General features: G+C 48.2%; 1 protein-coding gene across 2 annotated transcripts in view; it reads right to left on the reverse strand.

Annotated features, from left to right (window-relative positions):
* The window catches only part of CAMSAP1 (calmodulin regulated spectrin associated protein 1), a 542,816-nt gene that overhangs the window by 12,397 nt on the left and 507,129 nt on the right, over positions 1-23,290 (reverse strand). For both annotated transcript variants that reach the window (XM_086921001.1, XM_086921000.1), the window contains one exon: positions 8,995-9,110. In XM_086921001.1, coding sequence (XP_086777127.1) covers positions 8,995-9,110 — 116 coding nt within the window. The remainder of the gene's footprint in view (positions 1-8,994; positions 9,111-23,290) is intronic.

The raw sequence follows: 23,290 nt of genomic DNA on the forward strand, positions 1-23,290 counted from the left end.
CAAATTTGTTCCACCTGCAGGCGTATACAGATTTTGTGGAGGAACGCCTGGCTGCCAGAATGACATCATAGACTTCAGGAGGCAAGTCAAATGGCTTCAACTGTCGCCGCTCAATCTCCACGCATGGAGGTGGAGGCTGGACAGGTTCGGGTGGAGGACCATCCCCTGCTGCTGCGACAGAGGGTCCTCCTGAAGAGGCAGACAAATCGGGGGATCGACTGGCATGCTGAGTAGCAAGGATACCAGAATCTTCGTGCCCAGTCCGGAGCCACAAGGATGACTTGGGCCCGGTCGCGCCTGATCTTCTTCAGCACTCTGGGCAGAAGTGTATAGGCGGAAAGGCATACAACAGACCGCAACTCCACTCGCGACGAAAAGCGTCTCTGAGCGAGTGCCGCCTTGGAAATTCCAACGCGCAGAACTGATGACCTTGCACGTTTTCTTCTGTGGCGAATAGATCTAACCAAGGCTCTCCCCACTGCTGAAAGAGACCTTGCGCCACGTCCGAGTTCAGACGCCATTCGTGATCCATAATGCACCAACGGCTGAGTTCGTCCGCCTTGGCGTTCAGGGAACCTGCCAAGTGTTGAACCACCAGGGTCACGCGCTGATGTTCCAGCCACTCCCAGAGGCGCAGAGCATCCTGGCATAGGGTCCACAACCCCACCCACCCTGTTTGTTGCAGTACCACATGGCGGTGTTGTTGTCCGTGAACACCTGCACTACACTCCCCCGGACAGAGGGAGGAATGCCTTCAGTGCAAGCCGGATCGCCCGCAGCTCCGGAAGGTTGATGTGGAGGCGGGACTCCGCCGGAGACCAGAGGCCTCTGATCTCCACCTCTCCCATGTGGCCCCCCCAGCCCTGGAGGGACGCGTCCATCACAACTACGTGCTCCGGTTGGGGTAGGGAGAGGGATCTGCTGCTGACCCAATCACGGTCCGTGAGCCACCACTGCAACTGTCTTGCAGTGCCCTCCTAGATCAAGACCTGGTCGGACAAGTTGCCCTGATGCTGGGCCCTCTGAAACTTCAGGTCCCACTGCAGAGCCCGCATCCGCCACCTGGCGTGATGAACCAGAAGGATGCAGGAGGCCATCAGCCCCAGAAGCCGCAGAGTCAACCTGACCGAGACTTGGGATAACGGCTGAAAGATCGGAATCAGAGCCTGAATATCCCAAACCCGCTAATCGGGAGGATAAACCCGAAACTGCCCCGAGTCTAGAACCGCTCCGATGAAGAGGAGCTTCTGAGAGGGACACAGGTGTGACTTCGGCACATTGATGGAGAACCCCAGCAGGTCGGCCGTATGCTGGAGGTGGCTGACGACTGTCTGGGGCGAGCTCGCCTGCAACAACCAGTCGTCGAGGTAGGGGAAGACTGAAACCCCTAACCTGCGCAGATGAGCTGCGACCACCGCCATCACTTTCGTGAACACCCGTGGGACGCTGGTAAGGCCGAAGGGGAGCACGGTAAACTGAAAGTGCTCGTGGTCTACCGTGAACCGCAGGTAGCGCCGGTGGGCCGGCAGGACGGGGATGTGAAAATAAGCGTCCCTTAAGTCCAACGCTACCCCATCCAGTCTCCCAGGTCCAGGGCAGCTAAGACCTGAACCAAAGTCAGCATCTTGAACTTCTCCTTCGGAGGAAGCAGTTGACGTTCCTTAGGTCCAAGATAGGGCGTAGGCCCCCTTTGCCCTTGTAGTGGGAGTAACAATCACGTCCAGGAACACGCTCGATGGCCCCCCTGGCCAAGAGGGCCGAAACGTCCTCTTGCAGAAGTTGCAAGTGATACCCCGACACGCGGTGGTACTGCGGTGGCACTGCGGTGGCATGACTGGAGGGGTCGCCTCAAAGGCAAGGGAGTAGCCCCTTTGGACGATTTGCAGCACCCAACTGTCCGATGTGATGGTGCACCAGTGGAGGAGGTGATGGCGAACCCTGCCGCCCACTGGCGTCAAATGGGCCTGAAAGCTCGGACTTGGAAGGCTTTGAGGCGGATGCTGCGGGGTAGATGTGGACTGGCTGCGCCGTTGTCCCATTACCACCGCGACTGTAACCACGTCCGCCACCGCGCTGAATGTTAGTCTGCGGCCCGTGACTGGCAGGACGTATGGGAGCACCCCTTCCGTGGCCACGAAAGAAGCACTGGGCAGAAGATTGCTGGCGCGGGTCAACAGGGCCAAAGGACTTGGCCGTAGCCATGGAGTTCTTAAAGCGTTCCAGCGTATGATCTGCCTTGCCACTGTAGAGGTGGCTGCCATCGAACAGCATGTCCATAAGTGTTTTTGTACAACGGCCGAAAAGTTGGCGGACCTCAGCTAGGCGTGGCAGCGAACCGCCAGAGACGTGGAAATCGCTCTTCCTAGCGAGTCCGTGGTGTCCAGTCCACATTTTATAGAGTACCGCGCTGCGTCCCTTCCCTCCGCGAGGGCTTAAGCAAGTTTCGCCCGGGCTCCCTCCTGGCACTCAGGCAGCACGGCCGCAACCGTATCCCACAGAGAGTGGGTGTAACGGGCAAAGAGACACGCGGTGCTGACTAACCGTAACCCCAAACTAAGGGAGGAGAACATCTGCTTTCCGAATTGTTCATACGTCTTGGATTCCCGATCTGGTGGTGCAGTCGGGAATGCAGATTGGGAAGTAGAGGCCTGGATAACCAGGCTCTCGAGTTGGGGTGGGTGGACAAGAAACTAGGATCGCCCGGGGCTGGGCGGTGGCGCCTAGCGACGTTCCTATCTACAGGGGGACCTGTAGTGTGCCTGGACCAAGTGCCCAACAGGACATCTGTGAGAGCCTCATTAAACGGCAGTAGATACTCTGGGGAGCTTAGCTGCGGTTTCAGGACCTCCGTGAGGATGTTAGACATCACTGTTGCGACGGGGAGCTCAAGAGCCAAGGCCTTGGCTGCCCTCATCAGCACCACACTATAAGCAGCCCCCTCCTCCGTAGCCACGGTAGGAGGGGAGTCGAAACCAGTGTCTTCGGAGGTATCCAGGCCACTGGCTTCCACTAGTTCCTGTGTCGAGTCCTGAAATGACTGGCACTCACGTGCCAGGGGGTCCTCAGACCCCCCCCCTGTCTCCCTCGTCGTCCATGCCCTGAAATTCAGGGATAAAGGATGGACCCAGATCTTCGAAGAATTCCTCTTCGGCCGGAGCCGAATGCGGCGTTGAACGTGCGGGGACGACGCCAGGGATGACACCCTAGGAGCCGACGCCTGTGGGGTCGTAAGGTCGACCAGCGGTGACCCGGAACCGGATCCAGTGGGGCCTTGCGGCGCAGGGACCGAAGTCGCCGATGGCACCGGGGCCGAAGCACCCGACGGCGCCGGGGCCGAAGCGCCCGGCCCGCTTGGGCTCCCAGTCGGGGCCCGCTTGGCCCGAAGGCACTGCGGAACCCGACGGAGAAGAGAGCGACCTCATGGCCATGACGAAGGCTTTGATCTCCTCCGGCGTTGCGTTCTGCCCAGGGACCGGCGGGTATGGAGCAGGTCACCCGAACCCCCGGCCGTGTCGCGTGAGCGTCGCCGGAGGGGGGGGGGGGGAGGGGGGGGATTTTGTGGGGGAGTCAGAAGAGCGACTTGTTGTGCCTCTTACCTGAGGACTTGGAGCCCGACGAGTGGTGTCGACATGCCGAGCTGGTATGACACTGGCTCCGCGACCGGTCCCTCGACCTCCTTCTGGACCGGGACCTCGAACGGCGCGGGCCCGACTGCCAGAGCTCGAGGCACTAATGGGACCGCTCCCGCCTAGCCTTCGACGTCAAGGCCCGACATTCGGGGCACGACTTGTCATCATTGTCGGGCCCCAGGCAATGTAGGCACCGGCAATGGGGGTCGGTAACCGACATCAGGCAGTTGCAGTCAGCACAGTTCTTGAACCGGGGCATCCCCACCGGCACCGATGGAGTCGTACGCCTCGAAAACGATCCAAAAAGGATTGAAAAAGCTTAGTCAAAAAGTGACTAAAGGGTACCACTTTCTCCAGACCTGCGCTTGCTGCCGCTGAAAAAAGAAGAACTGACATCAGCGCGCGAGGGCGGCGTCTAAGTACTCCGTCGACGTCATCCCGGCGCCAACGACGCCGACGGAGCCGCAGACGACGCCTACCGACGCGCAGGGGTACTGCTACGTAAAATTTTCCGGATCCAGTCTGACGCCTGGGGATATTCTAAGGTAAGGAATCTAAATACTAACCTGTTTTTTTCAGATACATGGTTTGCCCTTCTCAAGCGCTCTGCGACACCCTGGCCAACGACTCTACCACAAGATATCAAACTTCTAATACAACTTCGACCCACACCCCACCGACATCGGCCAACTCATCATGCCGAGCACCACAGCCATCATGATCTCCATCCACTCCGGAGGGCAGAATGCCCCCTGTTCCCACCACTCCTTCAACCTCGGACACATAAAAATCAGAAGTGCCCTCACGGACATCCTCAACGCATCCATCACCGTGGTCACCACCCCCGACACAAGGAAACAGGAAGAAGTCAAACCCATCCTGAAGAAACCCTCTGCCGACCTCAGCGAACTCTAGAATTTCCACTCCATCTCGCTGCTCCCCTTCCATGCCAAGATCCTTGAGAAAGCCATCAACACCAGCTCACCGAATAGCTGGAAGGAAACAACCTACTCTACACCTCGCAATCCGGCTTCTGCACCAACCACAGGACCGAGGCCAACCTACTTGTAGCAACTTCGCTCTGAATCCTCCTGCCGAGGTGAGACAGCAGCTTCGATCCTCCTTGACCTCTAAGAGGAATTTGACACCGCATCCCACTGCATCATCATCAGAACACACAACCACATCGGCTTCCTGGGAAATACCCTCAAGTCGGACACCTCCATTTCACAGGACTCACTCAGAGAATCCACCTAGCACCCTTTACCCCGAGCCCAAGAGCATCATTTGAGGTGTCTCCTAAAGTTCCTCTCTCAGCCCCACCCTGTTTAACTCCTACATGACTCCTCTTCCGACACTGTCCAGACCCACAAACTCAATATCTTCTATTCAGACGACACCCAACTCATCCTCTCTCTCACTAAAGACACTGCCATCACTAGAAACAACTTCGGGAAAGCCATGATAATCATATCAGAGTGGATGAGGTCCAACTGCCTGAAGCAGAACACAGACAAGACGGAAGTGCTTATCTTCAGAAGGAACACCTCATTGTGGAATGGTACCTGGTGGCCCACTGAACTCTGGCCTGCACCCACCCCCACAGACCAGGCATGCAACTTCCTGGTTAGCAAACCCACCATGAAGTGCCATACCAATGCAATATCCACCTCCTGTTGCCACACCCTCCGTATGCTTCGATAGATCTTCAGGTGGATCCCCATCAACACCAGGAAGACAGTCACTTAAGCTCTCGTCACCAGCTGACTACACTACGGAGACACACTACGCTGGCACCGCTACCCATCTCCTCAAACAACTCCAGACCATACATAATACCACAGCCAAACTCATCCTAAACCTCCCCAAACAGACCAGCATCACCCCCAATTCAGAAGCCTCCACTGGCTCCTAGTCCAGAAGAGATGCCAGTTGAAGATGCTAACTCACGCCTACAAAGCACTCCACAGCCAGGGACCAGCCTACAGCAATCACTGTCTGACCTTCCACAAACATGCCAGACATCTGCACTTTGCCGCCCTCGCCCACGTCGCACACATCCCCCACATCCTCCAAAGCTGCAGCGGAGTTTGTTCCTTCTCCTAACTCGCCGCCAAGTCAAGGAATTCCCTCCTCCTTCACCTGCAAACCTTTCCTTCACTTACTGACTTCGACTAACGACCTGGGGGAACTCAGAGCCTGGATACTGGTGACTATCCGCGCTATACAAGTACTGTCTGATTTGATTCTAATTCAGAGTAAACTGAATCTGAAGAATCCTCATCTCCCATATCCTTAAAAGTAGGTGGGACCAGTGTTTGCAGGACTGTCCTTAGATGCCAGACCACTGGAGGTGAGGGAGGAGTTAGTTCTAGTAGCAGAGGTGATGGAGGTGGAGGAGTAGTAGATATTCCTGCAGGCTGAGGACTCATTTTTGAAAGGTATCCACATGTTGTAAGGTTGTGGAAAACTTAACCGGTACCTGCAACACTTCCGAATCTGTGTAACCACCACGATGTGTATAGGTCTGAGGGTGACCAAGATCTGTGGCTGATAGTCAAACTCTGAAAGATCCTCAAGATTGTCCAAGCGGTCTCCCTAAAACTCTGGCATGTGACTGACATCCAATTCACAGGACTATACGCAGTTTCAAAAGCATCCTAATTCAGAATCAAGAATCTGAATGGGAAGGTTTGATATGATTTGAACAGGTGAAAGTTGATTACTTTGGAAGAAAACTGAAGACTACACGGTTGATGCCGACGACGGGAATAGCGACACCCCCAGAGTCATCATTGTTGATGGTCTTGATGTTTAAGGTCCTGTGGTAGTCAAAGAGGATGTTTGCAGGGCACTGTGATCTCCAAGTCATCGATGAGGGTCTAGTCATCATCGTCACAGTCAATTAAGTTTTTTCTTCGCCATGGAAGGCATGGAGGTTATCCACAGAGGCTGAAGATCAGCGAGGACATCCAAAGAGCTGGATTTTCAAGCTGATTTTTGCATATACTAGTGTTTGGCATGCCTGGAAAGTTATTCTGAAGAAATCCTGTCTTATTCTGTGTGGAGGTAGCAGTAAGCGTTTTTGGATGTAAATCCAGCTCTGGGAAATCCATGTTTCCACTTTTGCGCATCTTCGTAGAAAACTTCGGGGAAGCACATTTCATTGAAACATCTACAGGTGAGGGAGCAATCCCTTAGAATGAGGATATCTTACTTTTTGGACACATAGGGCCAGACTACTCTCTATCTTTCAGGATGTTTGAAGGAAAAGTACTATAAATATCACAGCGCAAAGATTGGTGAGCTGGATAAAGGCAGTAAATAAATTGGTCTTGAGGTCATATGCACATGTTTTCTTCTGACCACAGGTAGAGCAGGATTTGAAGAGATTTTCTCTCTCTCATTGTTATGATGACAGTTGGTGACTAAAGAGTAGGACTCCATGGTTCAGAAAATTAGAAATTAGATTATTTATTCCAAAAAACTGAAAGCTGAAGATGGGACTGGCTAAGCTCCAGAGTAAACCAGAAGTATCAGATTAAGGTTGACGAAAATTAGAGCAGAGTTATTCACAGGGACTCCCCTCGCACATGACTTTTGGTAGACATCAGAGCTGTGGAGTAGGAGGAGCTATCACTTCCACTTCATTGGCTGGAGTTTGGTTTACTTTAAATGATGTGGATTTGCTACTAACCAAACACTCTGTTGAAGACTATGGCCATTTCAACATGTTTATCACTGTTTAAGATTACTCGGGATTCCCAGCCTGACTGCAGTGAATAACTCAGTCATGTGAATTTATGGAAAATCCAATGCTGAAGAATTTACAGTGCAGGGGAACAGGGTTGTGTGCAGAAAGGGATACAGGGTAATGCACAATTAGGTGCATGATGTACGTGAGGAGGCAAACACCCCTGCATCGAAAACAAGCATTGCCAGAGCCAACAGAGCTTGCCTTGGAGACCTATTGGCTTTACCAATGATTTTTAGCCATGCTGTGTACAGCATCCACGAAGTGATGAAGCACGGCTGAAGAAACACAACAAACGGTCACTTTATGAAAAGGTGGCCGAATCATTTTGTAGCTGTGTGAACCATGCATGCGCACCTAAAAATTGCATTAACTTTTTTCTTTTTATTTACCAAGTTGGATCCATAAATAACAATAAATAGTAGCGCAAAAGGATGTTTTCTTTAATAGGAGTAGGTGAGAAGGCGCAACATGGAGGGCACTAGTGGTGGAATAATCACAAAGGCAACAGGTAGGGAAAGTATCACAAAGAATGCAGGTGGGGGAAACAACACACAGGGCGGGAGGAACAGAAACAACATGAAAGGAGGGGGGGCAGAAGCAATATGGAGGGGTCGCAGAAGCAATATGGAGGGGTGGGGAGAAGCAACAGGAGACGTGGAGCAGGCAGGGGAAAAGCACTCTGACAAGAAAGCATTGCTGGGAGAAGATGTGCACAAGAGCAAGTGCAACATAGAGGGGGCAGAGGAGAAGCACACTGGTAACCGAGAACAACGCTTGGCCTGACCCGGGAAAAGAATTAAAAGAGTGAGACAGCTGGAAAACCCATGTATTGTATAAATTCAAAAACACAACCAGTAAAACTATACTGGAAGATTCAACACTTGACTTCACAAACAAATTAAACAATACAACAAAGCACGACCAAATTCTAAACAGAATGTCTGGAGACAGACAATCAGTACTATGTACTGGTAGAGCCCAGGAGAAATCAGGTTTACATAAGTCATGAACAGAAACAAACACGCAACAGAGCAGGAAGATAGCTTAACAGACAGATGACTGTACAGTGGTTTAATACATCAGCTTAAGCATTAGCTATTAGTGTGCCAATTAACGATACAACTTTAGTTACAGTATGAACAGCAAAAATTAACTTAGTACTTTATCTTTTCAATATAACTACTATAGCAATAATTCAGAGAATTAGCAATGAAACCAATAATTGGGAGGATTTTAAATTTGGATGGGTGTGCTAATTAAGCAGTTTTCAAAACACAAAGTTTTACTATTGATTAAATACAAGCGCTGAGATGATGGTCGATAAAGTTTAGTCAGTAACTGAGATTCAAAGGGGTAAAGAAGTAAAAAGAAGTTAAGAAAATGTATATGAGCACTGAAGTTCCAAGACTAAAAATACCATCTAATACTGCAACAAACACCCACAAAAGTGCAATGGTGTACTCAATGGCAATGAGAAGGCAAAGACACTGTTCAAACACCAAGGAAATAATACAAAAGGACCGTGAAGAAGCAGCTCACAACGCATTAGGGCTCAGATAAAATGGTCATGTAGGTTTTTAAAAAAACTCTTTTCCCAGCAAATATTACCCGTGTATTCTGCCACTGAAGCAATTGAAGATGCAGTAGAGGCATTTTCCCAATCCCGGTCAACACTTCTACTTGCATTCCTGCTTAGTACCGGTAAGGTTTCCATTGAATCAACACTTTGGGAGGAAAACAAGAGATCGGTAACGTTAGTGTAGGCAAAGTACATAATTTCACACAAAAAATTGTCTTTGTTAATAAAATAAAGTCAGGAATCCAGTAAATAGTAGAATGACCGTCATATTGATTCTAGTACTTGTTATACTATTAGCACCCCTTCAAACGTGGTTAACACCTGCCTGAGTTGAAGGCAGACTCCTAAAAAGCTTTTATAATGGAACACATACTTTAAAGGAACCATGGAGAACCCACAATTGCTCACCCCCCTTGGATGCGAGAGTCACCAACTGCCTCAGTCAGTTGCTACATGCTTTTCCCCAACATACAAGGTTGCAGCACACCATGCACTACTTGAAATGGCGGGGTGTTCTGAAAGATAGTGCAGGAACTAAAACAAAAGCAATCACAACAAAGGTTATTTTTTTCTACGTCGTCTTCCTCTACTGTCATCACAAGTGTTAGGTAAACGCAGAGCGCCAAATCCTAGGTGGGGCACACACCGTATAGGCAGAGGCAGGCTATACTCGAACATGCTGCATAGAACAGCCTTGCCAATAGCTGCACCTTCTCTATTAGACACATTTAGAGGAATATTTTCACAAAGCATATAGAATAGTTCAAGGTGCTACACTGAGTGTGATAGTGACGTGGCTTTGGAAGGTTTGTGCTGCTGCCCTTGCTCTGATGGAGTTGGTGTGAGGTTACCAAGACGCCTGAACCCTCCGATTGTCATAGGGTTTTGAAATTTAAGAAGCTATCAATATTGCAATAGTGTGTTCACCCCTTTGACTGGAGTAAACCACCACACATGACAACGGATGCACAGAGAGACTGAAGAATTAAGTGATTTCTACTTAAAACTCCAAAGTCCTAAAAGTATCAAACTTGTGCAGTTTCTTCTGTCTCCAGAATCTTTAGCCAGAGAAGTACGTCTAAACTGAAAATGAAGTGGGGCGAGGGGACAATTTTCAGATTTAAATTCAACTAAATACCTTTGGAATGAAGGAAGGGGACATTTGAAAGACAACCTTGTCCTTGTGGAGAATTAGCTTTTCGTATGAAAGAAGTCAAAGCCTGCAGATACGCCAGGCAGAGGTGATCTAGATCTCAGAAGGCCAGAAGCTCAGATGGCTTAATCGTGAGAAGCCAAATCTAAATGTAAGCCCGTAGAGGAGCAGAATCTTTATAGGTGTAGATCATTAAAAGAGGGGCTAACAAGCTCATTTACCAAGGAAAAAGCTTCAGGAATGTGTAATAATGCTGCAATCGCAAACTGTTAACACTTCAGTGCAATCCTAATGACAGAGCAAAACAGAAGTTCAATATGTGGAGGGCCAGAGCAGGTCCAATTGAAGTTGTTAAAACGTATAGATATTTAGGGGTGGTGTTTGATAACAGAGTTTCTTTTAAATACCATTTTAACAACCTAAGAGCAAAAACTGTGATTTTAACTCATGCTTTCAAATGCTTAAAAAAATCGTTGAATTGTAAATCATATGACTATATTCTTAAAGTCATGAAAGCCAAGTTACAACCAACCCTTCAATATGGCTCACCCATTATCTGTGTGAAAGATGCAAAGCTCCTAGATCTATTGGTAGTTAAGGCCTTTAAAGCAACCTTTGAAATTCCCAGATCAGTAGGCTAAGCAGGACTAAGATTACAGTTTGGTCCCCAGAGACAGTGCCTGGTATTAGAAGGAGAATTTTTGAAATGTATGTTTTCTATGTTTTTATCAGCCCCTGCATCCCTAGGGAACAATTGCTGGCTAAAAATAGATAAGTCTGCTTATGCTGTCAAATGGAGATCCCATATCTTAACCTCCCTAAGGGATATGAGTCTGCAAATAGCTCTCCGAGACTTGAAAATGCCCAACTATAAGTTAAATTAAAAAAAAAACTGACCAAAGCTGAATCCCTCAAGTTGGATAAAAATGCAGTAGCAGGGAAAAAATATGCAAAATCAATCAGACATGGTGATGTGATGAACTCATACCAATTTCTACATATTCAGCCATATTAGACAGCTTATTTCTCAGCAAAAATAACAAAAAAATGTTAAATTACGAATGGGAATAAATACAACAAAAGAGGGCACGCAGTCATGATTCAGCAGTGGCAAGATTCCCATTGTAGACTGAGGTTGGCCACAAGAAGCATTAGTATATACAGTGTGCGTGTCCTTAACTGATTAACATTCAACATACCTTTTTGAAACCCATATTCCTTAAGATTGGGGTTAGATCAGCTCGCCAGGCACTGATTAGGTCACTATCTGGTGAATCAATGCCATTATTATGCCAATTGATAAAAATCTTTAACTGCAGCCAAAATTTTATTGATAGAACAAGTTTGAGATGTATTATACTTATTTCCCAGGAACCTAAAAGCTTTTTTATATATATTTAGCTATTTTGTTTAACTTAGTGTTCAAGTCGCAAGGGGGAAATTAGAAATGTAACAATATAAGCTTCCCTGTTACAGTAATTATTGACACACTTTATTACTGTCATTATACAATGGAATTAGTAATGATTGCACGCTGGAACTTTAAAATGCAATATGTGCAATATCTTGTTATAGTAATTATTGATGCATTTTTTTGCATTTAATTCTGGTCTTTATATGTTGTAATTAGTAATCATTGCACATTGGCACTTAAAAATGGAATATGGGCAATACCTTGTTATAGTAACTAATGAAGTATTTTTATTGTATTTTATCCTTGTCTTTATATGTTGTAATTAGAAAATTATTGCACTTTGGCACTTTAAACTGCAATATGTGCAATACCCTGTTATAGTAATTATTGATGTCTTTTTATATGTGCTACCAATGTAATTAGCTATGCATGATTAAGCCCATGTCTGATTGATTTTATATCCTTACTTTATATGTACAATGTATGGCGAATTGGTCTGGTTTTGTGACTTAATTATGAATGTATTGGTAATTTCTTAAATCATATTTGTGGTACAGTTTTTAGATATTGTGAAATGTAAAGATGTTTTGATTGCAATGATTTTAATTATTGTGTAATGTAAAGATGTTTTGAGTGCAATGATTTTAATTAATCAAGCTATAAAGATTTATTATTATTCATATTAATGACCGAGCAGCCAAATTGGAAATTAAAGTCAAAATGTTATTTAGAAATAGAGTATTTAAATATCTCCCCAATGCTCATTGTCAAAATGTTATCATGTGTCTCCGTACTGCCTACTGGTAGAATTTTCAGCTGACTGAAAAACGGCTGCACAAAGGAAAACCACATGAAATCATAAAAATTAAGAAAGTTGTAGGACTCCTTACCATTTTTTTCTCATGGAGAAATCACAGCAGTACTCTATTTGCCCCCTTTCAGAGGGTGGGATCAATTCTGTACTACTACTCTTAGAAACAGGTGCCTCTCTAGTATCTGCAGAGGTAACTTGGGTGTCAGAGAGAAGAGGTTGCCTGGGTAGAAACAGCTGGAAAACTGTCCTCTAGGTGACATAGTATGTCAAATCTCTACAAATACATTAGTGGAAACTGCTGTCCATCAGCGATAGCGCAGGGAATCACCAACCCCGGTGGAGTGGACTAAACTTTCTCCTGAACCCTTTACATTTGAATAGGGGGCCTACTCATAGAAGAGGAGGAAGCAGCAAGAGGCTTGGAGGAAAAAGTGGCTTTAGTCTCAAAAGACTGACAGGAATTCACTGGTTGCAAAGCACACTGGTTTGGTTGTTAACGCTTTGAAGCTGTTGCAGTGCCTAATTTGAGCTGGTGGTTTTGCACCAGCACTTATGACGGTCCACTTAATGGTAGTGCAGTTTGTCCAATTCTCAGCCTCATGTGTGAGGGGATGACTGGAGCAGAAGATTAATACCCAAGAATTAAAGAAAAGAAGCTTCTTTAGCTTCCTCTTGGGATAAGGCTTCTCGCTTGATTAACAAAAACCATTAAAAGCAGCCTCCTCCACCTACATTCAACCCACCTGCAGGAGATTGACAACATGGGTAGAGTCGTCAAGCAGATCAGAATCTGAAAACCAGACAGAGGGATTTAGCACAATGGTGCTACCAATTTTCTGTAGCAAGATAATTTGGTCCCTTTGCTCCTAGTTTTTCAGAGACCTTTCCCTGGAGCTTGATAACCGGATACTTTGGAAACAAATTGCTACAAGGGAAAAAGCAACCATGTACTTTTCCAGGGTTACTCACATCATTTAAATGCGGCCAGAGAGAGCGACTTCCAACTGGGTTGGAAGTACGGTTAGATGGGCTGCCTTGCTGCCTGCCGAAAAAGGTGTTCCATACCATACCTGACTTCGAAGCCCCCATACTGACCTCTTGATTTTTCTTACGCAGGATAGGGCAGCCATTAATGTATGAGTTACTTACCTTCGGTAACTATGTATCTGGTAGAGCTGCAGATTCCTTCACGTACAATTATCCCCAGGTGTGAAACTGGATCCAGAAAACTTTTTCCCACAGCATCCCTGCGCGACGGGGGTGGGGTGACATCACGCGACTCCGCTCAGGCGTCGTCTGCGTACTTGACGTCAGCGAGGTCACATAAGACCCCCCCCTCCCCGGCGCGCCTACGTCCGATTTCTTCGGAGAATGTTTCCGCACCACAACGCAGGACCACCAGATAAAGTTTGGAAGCATGGGAACAGTGTGTGAAGAGCAGAAAAATTGGAAAGAAACAGTGACTAACAACACCACACAGAGCAGTGTCAATACCGCAGAACCCAAAGCCAGGGAAAGACGAAAGAACAAGCAGAGCCCTGCGCAGCTACTCTGCCAGTGCATAGACAGCCTCCCACCCCTGTGTCCCAGTGGCAAGAAACATGCGTAAAAGTCATGGCACACATAGGAAACCTACCACCTCCACCCTGAACAAGGAAGGGGGCCAGTCCAAAGACAGGCAGGGACAACCAACCTCCAAGCCACCCCAACATAGAGGGCAACCACCCACAAGGAACAAGGGCAAGACATGGCCAGAGGACCCTTAATCGGAGGATAGCAATGGAAGGAGGGAAGGACAGGGATAGAAAGTAATATCCCACCCCCCCCCCTCCCCAACTGCCCCCTCCCCCACCCCCCAAACCTGGAAGTAGCCAGAGCAGCAGGGCACCAGAGCACCGGAATCCCAACTTCCACAGTACCAAGGAGGAATGAACCGCCCCCAGACAGAGCCAATCGTCAAGAACAAAGAAGGCACTCACAGGAGACACAGCCCCCCACCGGGAGGCGAGTACCGAAGACCAACCCAAGGGTCCTGGCAGAATAGGGGAGGAAGGGCGGGCTGGGAATGAATCTGCAGCCAGAATCGTCTCTACCATATACATTGTTACCGAAGGTAAGTAACTCATACATCTGATAGAGACTACTAGCCGCAGATTCCTTCGCGCACAATAGATACCCTAGCAATACCCCCTGGGAAGGAGGGTCTGCGAAAGGACCCCACCAGCCAATACAGAACAGAGGGCCCCACCGGGAAAGATCTGTGGACCAGGTAGAACCTCGTCCCTGCCAGGCAATGGGAACCCCACAAGCAGAACCCCACTGACCCCAAGAGGATGTAGGAGGGAGAGGAAGGCTGAAGAGGCCCGTACACTCACAGCAGAGGAACCAGGGACAAGGTCGGAGAGGGCGAGCACCCCACTCCCTCATAAGGCAACATAGCTTCCGCCCAATGCCAAGACAGGAAGAGAGGAAGAAGAAACCTAGAGGACCTCAGGAAATTAGGGAAAAGAAGGCAAACCCAATCCAGATGGAGAGCAACCTGTCAGCCAGAAAAGTGCCGGCAGTCAAAGCCTCCAGAAACTAGAACAGCTCGAGGCCCCAGGAAGCAGAGTAGGCGGCGCCTGGGAAGGGAGAACACAGGATCATCCCAGACCTCAGGACAGGAGCAGGGAGAGGAGGAGATGCCCAGGCACACCACTACGAGAGGCCGTGCACACAAAGGAGCAAAGCAACCTACACAAACGTCATGGAGAACAGGCAACCAAAGGCGACCAGAACCCTCAAGCAGAGCGCAAGCCATATGACCAAGGGTACGATAAGTCCCAAATTATGGGAACCCTCTTTGGAAGAACTTCCGCAGCAGAGGAACAAACAAAAGAGCCACAGGGAAAAAACAACACGCAAAAGGCTTGACAAGCAGCCCAACCAAGCAGAAGGCCTAATCTCAGGGCCAAGTTTGTGCAAAAACTCCAACACACACATAATCAACAAAAGGGCCATCCAGCAGCCAACAATGCCAAAGTCCTAAGGAAGGACGCAAATGGCCAGAAAACACACTCCACAGCCGGAACAACTGGCCTAAGAAGGCCCAGAATCAACCTGACTCAGAAGACACTGAGGAGGGGACGGAGGAGGAGGATGATAAGGTGGAGGAGGAGGATGGAGCCCTGCCAAGAGCCTATGTATGGCACAGTCGGCTGGGGCATGGAACAACAGGCTGCCATCAAACGGAAGGTCAAGGAGTCGCTCCTGAATATTCTCGGGGAATACGCCATCCCAAAGCCAAGCATGGCGACAGAGAGCGACCGTGGAAGCCATGGCCCGGCCCAGCACCTCTGATATGTCCGGAGCGGCGAATAAACGCAGCCAGCTCCTGGCCATCCAACGCAGGATGCCTTAAGTCCACTTGACCACCCTCCTGGGACGCTGCGGATCGCAGAGACTCAGCCGAGTCCCACAAACAGGAGGAGGCCCGAGCCAGCACACACAAGGTGTTCAGAGCCCGCAGGGCAGCACTGCTCGAGGCGAACATGTTGCGCCCCCAAGAGTCCAGCCAGCGGGCCTCTCGGGATGGCGGAGTCAACAGCGGTGGTAGGGAGGGAAAAACAGTCCGCAAAAGAGGACTGGAGGCAGAGGGGTGGAGGGAAAGGCACGCTGGTTCACTCGGCGCCGGGAGATGCCGGTGCAGAAGATGTTGAGGCACCGGGTCTCCTGAGACAGGACGCCTCCAAGCCCCCATCAAGGAAGAAAGGAGGGAGCCTTCAAAGGGAAGTAAGATTTGCCTCCCATCAGAGCCCTGGTGGAGGACCTCCAGTAGATGGTCTGCCGGAAAATGAGCCACCGGGTCACCCATCCGCTGCCTGAGGCAAGTTGTCGGCACCATCCGGTATCGCCGGACAAGGTTCCTCCAAGTCACCCCGCAGCGGAGACCGGAGCAGAGACCAGAGTGGGACTAGAGTCGAAACGGCCCAGGGGCAGCGCCGGAACAGCGCCGACCAGACCCCCACCGAGGAAGCCATCCGCGTGGGTGAACAAGACGGGCCTGGGGAGTGAAACTAGGTCCTCCGCCAGCTGCGGCCCAAAATGAGTCGTAGATCGCTCGGCAACCCAGGAGGCGGTGCCAGAGACAATTCCACCTCCGACTCGCCCCCCGTCGAGGCAGCCGCCTGTGGGGATGGACGAGAGGGGCCTGGACAGGGGCGAGGGGTCCTCACCCGGCCTCGACCCGGAGCTGGATGAGGAGGGTTCACCAACCCCTGTTGCTCCGCACGGTCCATCTGCTTCATGCGCCGTAGCGGCGTCACCTCGGCCTTAGACACGACCACCTTGTCAAAGGACCGAGAGGGGCTCAGAGATGCGACCCGAGCCCCAGCGAGCTCCCGAGACACCACAGGGACTCCCGCAGGAGTTTGCGGCGAGCCAGATACACTGTGACCTGAAGAAGGTGCCCCAGAGGAGCCGCACCCTAACAGCACCACACCCTCCAAGCCTGGATCCGAACCAGTCTGTGTCGGGGCTAGAACCACCGGCGGCGCCGCGGAGGGCCCTGCCCAAGGCGAGGGGTTCGCCGACGCCCCAGGAGGGGAAGGAGGGGGAGACGCCAGCAAGGCCTGCAAAGCCGCCGCAGATGTCTCCATTTGGACGCTCGACGCCCCAACACTGGGAAACGGTGGATAGTACGAAATGCGGGTCCGCATCACCCGTGGAGAGTCCACGTCCCCAGCAGGCCGGAAACCAGCCCCCGGGGACAAACTGCGACACTTACCCACCGGGGAGCGACGCTCACGTGACATCGGAGAAGGGTGAGGACGACGACCACGGCCAAACCTGAAGCCGTACGGCGAAGCAGACCGAGGGGAGGACGTCGACCTGGAGAGACGCGCCGAGAGAAGTTTCATGCGGCTCTCCCGCCGCGACTTCGGCTTCAACTGCTGACAGGCCTCACAGTCAGGGGGGCCGCGATCCTCCACCAAACACCACATACAAAAGAGGCGCGGGTCCGTCGCAGACATAAGACGCCCACAAAACGTACAACTTTTGAAGCCCGAAGGCATTCCACCAAAAGAAATGGAGAAAAAAGGGGCCCGAAACAGGCCGGTAGCAAGGACCGGATCCGCGTTGCACGCGGAAAAGGAAAAAAACTGACATAGGTGGGGCGGGTCTTATGTGACCTCGCTGACGTCACGTAAGCGGACGACGCCTGGACGGAGTCGCGTGATGTCGCCCCGGCGCACAGGGATGCTGTGGCAAAACGTTTTCTGGATCCAGTCTCGCGCCTGGGGATAATTATATGTGAAGGAATCTGCGGCTAGTAGTCTCTATCAGATCCACATGTACAGCACACTTTTCTTGGAAGGACCTTGTATTAATGGCAGCAGACAGAGCGGAGGCATGCAATTAATCAATGTTGCCCAAAAAGGAGACAAACGTTAAGGTGGTCAGATGCTGCCAACAACCAGTGACATGCCAAGCATGGGATGAAGCCAGCCTATATGTATGAGCTATCTGAGCAGAAGGAAGAGGAGATAAGGAAATGAGAAAGGAGCACAATAGTGAAAAAAGTACATAGTGGGCCCTTTTTGCAATCCTCAGACAGAGAGATGCTGGTTTCAATTCAAATAGACAAACAATAAAAGTGGCGAGTGTGTGCACTCATACAGGAAGGTATCATGCTGCATATTACGTGCACCTGTGGGCACAGTACCAGGGATATATGCTACTATTATAAAGCTATAAAAGCAAGTTTCCATTCGTACCACTAGATGCTTTACAAACTGACAGGATAAGATTGCAAGGGAACCAGGACGTAGGAGGACATTATATTCAACGGGTTATACCAAGAAAAACAAAGATGGAGGTGGCACAGAGGAAAAAACAAAAAGCATGGCGTAGGCTACAATCTGTGTAGTGAAGCGGATATATTTATATGCATGTTTCCCAAGAGTAATGTACCAGATTCTTCCTTGCAACTTTATACTGCGCTGTGACAGTAAATGACTCAAATATTTAAACCCTACATTAGGCTTAAGTAATTTCCCAATGGTCGGCAGTCTAACTAAATGTACATGCACTTCCAGGAAAAGCAAGAAGGAACTACGTTTCCCATAATCCATCTGCACTTTTAACAAAGACAGAATATCGAAGAAGCTTCTTTCTTTTTTGTTTTAACGTGTATGCATCCACTGTTGTCCAAGCACTCGATGCTGTCTGCCACTCACCTAATTGCTGTCCAGTTTCTCATCCTGATAAAGCTCAGAGGGCAAGAAAATGTTTGATGATTATACTTAAACAAAAGGCTTTTAAAACTACTGCATGGCAAATTAGAACTAGCTTAACGCCACATCCAGGAGTGTGTCTGCTTTCTTCATGAATTCCAACTAGAACTAGTTGGATTTAAATTAACACACGATGCCTCATTCAAGCTGTTACTGACAGGCATTCGTGAGGCCAAGGGCCTCTGTTTCATGCACTGTTGCAACTTCTTGAAGCATTTCAGCTTTAAATTGGCAATGTACATGAAGATACATCTACAGATAGATGCCCATCTACGAATTAGGTATAGAAGAGAGACAACAGGACCTTAGCACTCTTGTCTAAATAACATTTACAGCATTTTTAGTACAGTGATAATATTGTACAGTGATAATATTGTTCACTGTAACAAAACATCACCACTGCTGGTAAATCTAAGAATCGAACTCTTAAACTGAATACCTGATTAAATCTGAATTAACATGCACTGAAAACATGCATTAGGACTGACAAACTGTCGCTTCTTTAAGCATAAAACAAGTTTACATTTTCATTTATCATTTCGAGTTTTTCGTAGTTAAGGTTGGGCATAACTTTCCGTTGACAAGGTGACTTGTGCCATGCTTATAACGTTGATATCAATGACGAATCTACACAAAACGTCCAAAGAAACCGCATTAGTGACTACATTTCAGCATATTAGTTTCACTCAGATCTTTCCAGTCGGAAGCCAGATTCAGATGTTGAAAGTGGAATTTACGAAGAAGTTGTGGGAGGACATAAAGGAATGTTTTGGAAATCAATGGTTAGTCGTACTAAACTAAAAGATCAAAGCAAGTTTTGGAATTCTATTAACAGTTTAGACCACTATCAATTCCAAACAGAAAAGGGTGCGCAAATGAATGGGAACTTCATAGTCTACAAACATATCATGATAATAGTGCAGAATACTAAGGTTCCTCAGTTAGACTTCAAACAGCCGGCAAAAGAAAAGACGACTGCTTACAGAACAGAGTAAAGAACATAATCAACACACAAAGCCCTAAATCTGCTCTACATGATGCAGATGAGGCCACACCCCAGGGCCAAAAGAAATACCTGCTTCTTCCCTCTAGGCCGACAGACTACTGGGAGACCTGGTAAACACCTCCGTGAAAAGCATTTTTCCATCTATCAACTCTTAGAGAATCATGGCAAGGTTCAATTGTATGTCCCGTTTCCAATAAAAAAAAAAAGGCAGCCGCTCAGATCCAACCTGCTACCATGTCACAGAGTAACTGGATGTTGAAAGTAAAGCATATAACATAATTTCGTTGAAGGAATTAGAATCATTGATAGAAAAACAAATGATGCTTTTTTTCCCAAACAGGCTTTAGACCTGGCTCCAATCAACACTACTGTGACCATTAATCACACTAAAAAGTGGTCCTCTTTTTGATTGTTTAATTGACTCCTTAGCTCATAATGAAGACAGACACATTTTATGGAGCAAGTTATCAGCATACGAATTCCAGCTCCCCAATTGAGGATCATTATGTCATTATATTCCAATACCTTGAGAACAGTAAAAGCTAAAATCGGCAAAAGCTACACCATCTCGAAAGCAAATAAATACTAACAGAGATCGAATTCAGGGGTGTAAACTACCCCTGATTTCTTAGCCCTTATACAACAGACACTGGTGAGGTATTAAACATGGAAAGATCATTCTCACCTAGAATACAGAACCCTGGTCTTCAAAGTTTACAGTATGCTGATGACATTGTACAAGTGGATCACACTTATATTGGTCTTCAGAGAGCTCCAAACAAGCTACATATTCACAACCTTGATAATAAGTTAGAACTCAATCCACAAAAATCAAAGGTAATGATTTTTGGAAAATATGCAAACAAATGTAAGAAATCAAGGCATTCTGTTTCATCAACATTGAGCTAAACTGCAGCTTATAACTATCTCAGCAGGTGGCTAACAGAAAAAGGCACACAAAGACTCCAATTAGCACTTATAAGACAGAGGTGCTACTCTCAACTTTTGGCTTGTGCAGACTATGCCAAATTACAAAACGTAACAAGAGCGAAACTCCTGCTTGCTCCGATTTATGGTTACCTAGGTTTTCTGCATCCACCTTGGACCACATTCAATGTAACAACAACAAAATTCTTTTTCATTTGCTAAAGGGCACACCTACGTTTAGAGTTCGGCCTATTCATGCAGAACTTTGCATGTAAGCATGACTTTTGAAAGTGCTGCTATCTTGTCGCAACTCAAAAGAAGGGGGTTTGAAGCACAAGTTACTACTTGCGTAACGATATATCTGTAAGAGACATTAGTTAGTGATAGATTCCTTACCTTAGACTATCCCCAGGCATCAGACTGGATCCAGAAAGTTTTTTTGTCAGCAGTACCCCTGCGCGTCGGTAGGTGGTGTTGTGCGGCTTCGCGTCCACCGCTGGCAATGTAAGCGCCAAAATGACGTCACGAAGACTACTTAGGTGCCACCCATGCGTGCGGACGTCAGTTCTGTGCAGGACTTTCTGCGCCAGGAACGCAGAGCCAGTCAAGAAACTGACCACTGGTGGCATGAAACTAGGGCCCTGAAAGGGATGACCTTAACCCTAGATATCAGTTCGCAGAATGGGGAGAATCGGTGGGGCGGTAAGGAATCTATCACTAACTAATGTCTCACAGATATATTGTTACACAAGCAGTAACTTGTGCATCTGAAAGAGACAAGTTAGTGATAGATTCCTTACCTTAGAATAGATACCCCAGCAATACCAACCCCGGTGGTGTGTCTGCGAATAAGATTACACCAGAAAGTCACAGAGAACAGAACGGCCTAAGAAGCCGTCTCTTTGACTGTCAAGGCAGTAATGCTTGGTAAAAGTGTGCAGCGAGGTCCACGTAGCTGCCTGAAAAATGTCCTGCAAGGGAACGCCGCGTTCCAAGGCAGTAGAGGCTGCCATCGCCCTGGTAGAATGGACACGCAGGCCCACAGGTGGCTCCCAGAACGACCCACCAAGAGAAGGTCCGTTTTTGCACGGCCCGACCTTTTTTGGCGCCCACGTAGCCAACAAAGAGCTGGTCATCCACCCGGAACTGTTGTGTGCGCTTCAGACAGAGAGCGCACTTTTTGGGTCTAGACGGTGGAGCCTCTCTTCCTCTTTTAAAGGATGCGGAAAGAAGGTGGGCAAAGTGATGGTCTGCCCGATGTGGAAGGGCGTGACAACCTTTGGCAAGAAAGAAGGACGGCTCCTTAAAACACCTTGTCCGGATGAACAGAAAGGAAAGGAGGTTTAGAAGAAAGAGCCTGGAGCTCACTCCCTCTTCTGGCACAGGTGATAGCTACCAGGAAACCGTCTTTAGAGTGAGAAGATGTAAAGGACAGTTATGAAGGGGCTCAAAGGGGCGCACATCAGATAGGTTAAGACAAGATTTAAGTCCCATTGAGGCATTATGAAATGCACAGGAGGAAACACGTGTGTAATGCCTTTCAGGAAACGGTTTACAACAGGGGACTTAAAGAGAGAAGCCTAATCTTGAAGCCTTAGAAAGGCAGAGATGGCCGAAAGATAACCTTTGATAGTGCCCAGAGCAGAGCCCTTCCGGGCCAAGGATAGTAGGAACAGAAGGACCTCAGAAAGAGGGGCAGAAAGAGGATCCACAGCCTTGGCTGTGCACCATGCCACAAATTTGTTCTACCTGCAGGCGTATACCGTCTTAGTGGAACCCAAAAAGACACAATTAAAAGGAAGGGCGTAGCCCTAGCCGCCTCAATGAGAAACCTCAATTCCAAAATTAAGGGCCCCTCACTTGTCCCACTGGTTGAAGTTATACAATCACAACTTCTACCCACAATAACTTATGGGAGCGGGGCACAGAGGGGAAGGGACTTGAAGCTCTTGGATGTTGTGGTCGCAAAAGTGTACAGAATAATCTTTGGTTTACCAACACGAGTCTCTCCAGCACAAATTCGGCTCCAGTTTAGTGTTTGGTGTTCAAAAACAGACCATTGCAAGAAAAGGTGCAATAGTTATTTTTGGAGACAAAGTAAAGAAATCCAAATCAGGCACCCTAAAATGGCACTTGTGGTCTGAGCTACACCAGAAAGAAGTATCACCAGCGGCAAAATATTTAACAACTAGCGTGTCTACTCTGGGTCTGACCGAACTTTGGGCAACTCCTACAAGTCATTGCCTTCTTAAGAAATTAACAAAGAAAATAGTAAAGAATCAATCTTGGATTGAAGATAAGGCAGCCCTAACAAGGAGGTCGCATGGCTGGATGATCTTGAGCTCCTATTCCTCCCTGGCCGCACAAAAGTATCTAGCTTCGGGCTTTGCCAAACATAAAAAAATTAAATGTTTAAAATACAGATTAGGCTTATTGCCATGCATAAATCACTTTCTATATTGGCTGAAAAACCAATCTGATCCTAATTGTCGTTTATGTGGTACTCCGCAAGAAGATATGCTGCATCTCCTTTGCACATGCAAGGAATTATCAGAGGAAAGGAGGCAGCTTTTAAAACCACTTTTTAACCAGAGAGGTATCCGTACACGGAGACAGGCTGTGCTGGCATGTTTTGCACCCGAGGACACGCAGCTTAACCGGCGCTTTGTAAAATTCTTAAGACAAATTGAGAAGAAAATGCCTAGTCAGAACAATAATACAGCTGACAAGGAAAAG

This window comes from Lissotriton vulgaris, chromosome 5, assembly GCF_964263255.1.
Source record: "Lissotriton vulgaris chromosome 5, aLisVul1.2, whole genome shotgun sequence".
Lineage (NCBI taxonomy): Eukaryota > Metazoa > Chordata > Amphibia > Caudata > Salamandridae > Lissotriton > Lissotriton vulgaris.